This window comes from Gavialis gangeticus, unplaced genomic scaffold (assembly GCF_001723915.1).
Source record: "Gavialis gangeticus isolate Ggan-Ray unplaced genomic scaffold, GavGan_comp1, whole genome shotgun sequence".
NCBI lineage: Eukaryota > Metazoa > Chordata > Crocodylia > Gavialidae > Gavialis > Gavialis gangeticus.
The window spans coordinates 10,021,277-10,023,797 of record NW_017729014.1 but is presented as its reverse complement, the minus strand read 5'-3'; the positions used below and the strand labels follow the sequence as shown (position 1 = coordinate 10,023,797).

Here is a 2,521-nt window from a genome sequence, read left to right as displayed (position 1 = left end):
CTGGTGGGCAGAGGCGGGCTGGGGGGCGGGTGTTGCCAGGGCACGTCCCGGCCGGCTCGCGGCTGCAGGAGCTGGTGCGTTGTCCTCCCCGGAGCGGGTGGCCAGGCTGGTCACCAGTGTGGTTGGGCCCTCGGGCATGGATGCAGTTGGACCCCAGAGGTCTATGCCGGGTCACTCCTGCTGCACTGCTGCTTTCCTGTGCTTGCGGTGTAGACTGCAATAGAGCTTCTCATTTTGGTGCCTTGGGAAGTTTTGTTCATCCATCGCTGCTGAAGTCTAGAGATCCTTTGCAATACGGCTGTAAACGCTGGAGGCTGCAAGTGGGAGTCGAACAGCGGAACAGATCCAGTTCGCTCTCCATCGGCGTCTGCTTTCCACTGCCATGACGCGGGATACTGGGCAGATGGACCGAGGACAGTGCTTATGCTCTCAGCTTTCATGAACAAGAGCTCGCTTCATCTAGTGTTATAGGGACTTCTTATAACTGTAGGATATTATTTGGTGTTTGTTGTTCATGCAGCATTTTATTTTTATAGTTTCTTTTGGTAGGGCCTAGAGTCAGCGTTAGGGGAACTGTATCTTCTCATTAGCTTGTTTTCCCCACAGCGCAATGTCCCTGTTGTTTGCTCGCTCCAAGTCCATAGTTGCAGTGAAGAAGGATAAAAGACACATGGCTGAAGTAAATGCTTCTCCGCTCAAACACTTTGTAACTGCCAAGAAGAAGATCAATGGCATATTTGAACAACTGGCTGCGTATATCCAGGAAAGTGCCACTTTCCTGGAAGGTAAGCTGTGTAACTTGCTAACACGTGGACAGGAGTGCTTTGTTTATTTCAATACCATAATTGAAAACTTCTCCTATGTAAGGGGGTCGTGTTTGTTTGTTTTTTAATTTCCTTGAATCCCTTGGCTTCTGTCTGTTTAGACAGCTTGTTGCTGGCAACCTGTGAAGGTCACACATGCCAACTTTTTGCCATTAATAGCTTAAGGACTGGACAGCAGTACATGTAAGGAACTTGGAGGGGTTTGAAATGTCAGTTGTGTGCTATTGGAGGGAGTCTGGAGAATAAAGATCTTTCGAGCTCTGAGACTAAGGCGCTGGCTACTGGCAAGTGCCCAGGCTTCAGGGCTCAAAACAAAACGTACTTGTGTACGTGACCTTCAAACCAGTCTCGGACTCGGTTTCAGTCTCTAAGATTCAAATAAACACCTGGTTAGTTACATTCCAGGGGCATGGATTAGATTCCCTAAATTTCTCAGCTGGCTTGACCATGTGCCACTGATTAATTACTCTGAACTTCAAAGGGGCATGTTACTATGGTTTCAGAAATTCACAAGAATGTGGAGCTTGACCCTGTCACCACAGAAGAGCAGGTAGTGGAAGTCAAAGGTTACCTGTCAAAAGTCAGTGGCATCAGTGAGGTGTTGGCCCGACGACACATGAAAGTGGCTTTCTTTGGCAGGTGAGTTGGATACATTTGGTTTATTCCTGCTCCCTACTTGACCTAATAACCTTTGCCTTTGGGATCATGGCAAGTGAAAAATATTTATAGGGACATGGATATTCATATGTGACCTGTGAAAATATCTAGTGGTGAATAGCTTTGGTATTCCTGTTTGTCCCCCTGCTGAGTTTGAAAGACACTTTTAAAATAAGAAAATAACAGTTGCCTGTGCGGACTGAAGTGGTAATAGTTTATGGAGCTAGCTGGGATAGGGGATTTGAGTAGCCATCTTGTTTAGAGCACAGCAGCATCTGGGAAACCCCACTGATCCATCCTTTGTCTACCCCCAGGACAAGCAATGGCAAAAGCACGGTGATAAATGCCATGCTGTGGGACAAAGTCCTTCCCTCAGGGATTGGACACACCACAAACTGTTTCCTCCGTGTGGAAGGGACAGATGGCCATGATGCTTTCCTGCTTACTGAAGGCTCAGAGGAGAAGAGGAGTGTCAAAGTAGGTGCCTAATTAGTGCAAAATTAAAAAAAAAGATGACTGTGACCTGCTCTGTGTGAACCCTAAGGAGGGAGAACAACTGCTGAAGCCAAAAATAGTGTTGACCCAGGAACAAATGAATATAAGACTGTCTGTGAATAAATCTAGGCTGGGAACCAAAAAGAAGTTTTGGCTCATCAGATCTGTGAGCTTCTGGAGCTGGAATAAACTAAGTAGTTTTAAAACAGAGTTTGCTCAGGTTATGCTGTTATCTGATAGGAGAAGACTGGCCTTGATGGCTTAGGACTTTTCATCTCATTCTGTGTTCCTTGTGGAAAGGAATCGTTGTCTGATATGGAAAATCCCAGTTGTGCAGGGAAGGGGCAGTTCTTTTACAGGACTGTTCAGAAGTGCGCATCTCTTAACAGAGGTACCAGGCAGATTTATGTTCCTTCACCCAAAGGGGGAAATGTCCCAAAGGTGGGTCTTTGACTTAGTGTTTTCCATGAACAGTTCAGGGCAGAAAACTAAGTATTTTCACTGTTATTGGAAAACTTGTAACACTGCTATCTTTCTTCCCCTCC

General features: G+C 46.3%; 1 protein-coding gene across 4 annotated transcripts in view; it reads left to right on the top strand.

The window, feature by feature from the left end:
- The window catches only part of MFN2 (mitofusin 2), a 15,943-nt gene that overhangs the window by 348 nt on the left and 13,074 nt on the right, over positions 1 to 2,521 (top strand). For all 4 annotated transcript variants that reach the window (XM_019511715.1, XM_019511717.1, XM_019511714.1 and 1 more), the window contains exons 2-4: positions 607 to 785; positions 1,328 to 1,463; positions 1,796 to 1,958. In XM_019511715.1, coding sequence (XP_019367260.1) covers positions 611 to 785; positions 1,328 to 1,463; positions 1,796 to 1,958 — 474 coding nt within the window. In that variant the 5' untranslated portion in view covers positions 607 to 610. The remainder of the gene's footprint in view (positions 1 to 606; positions 786 to 1,327; positions 1,464 to 1,795; positions 1,959 to 2,521) is intronic.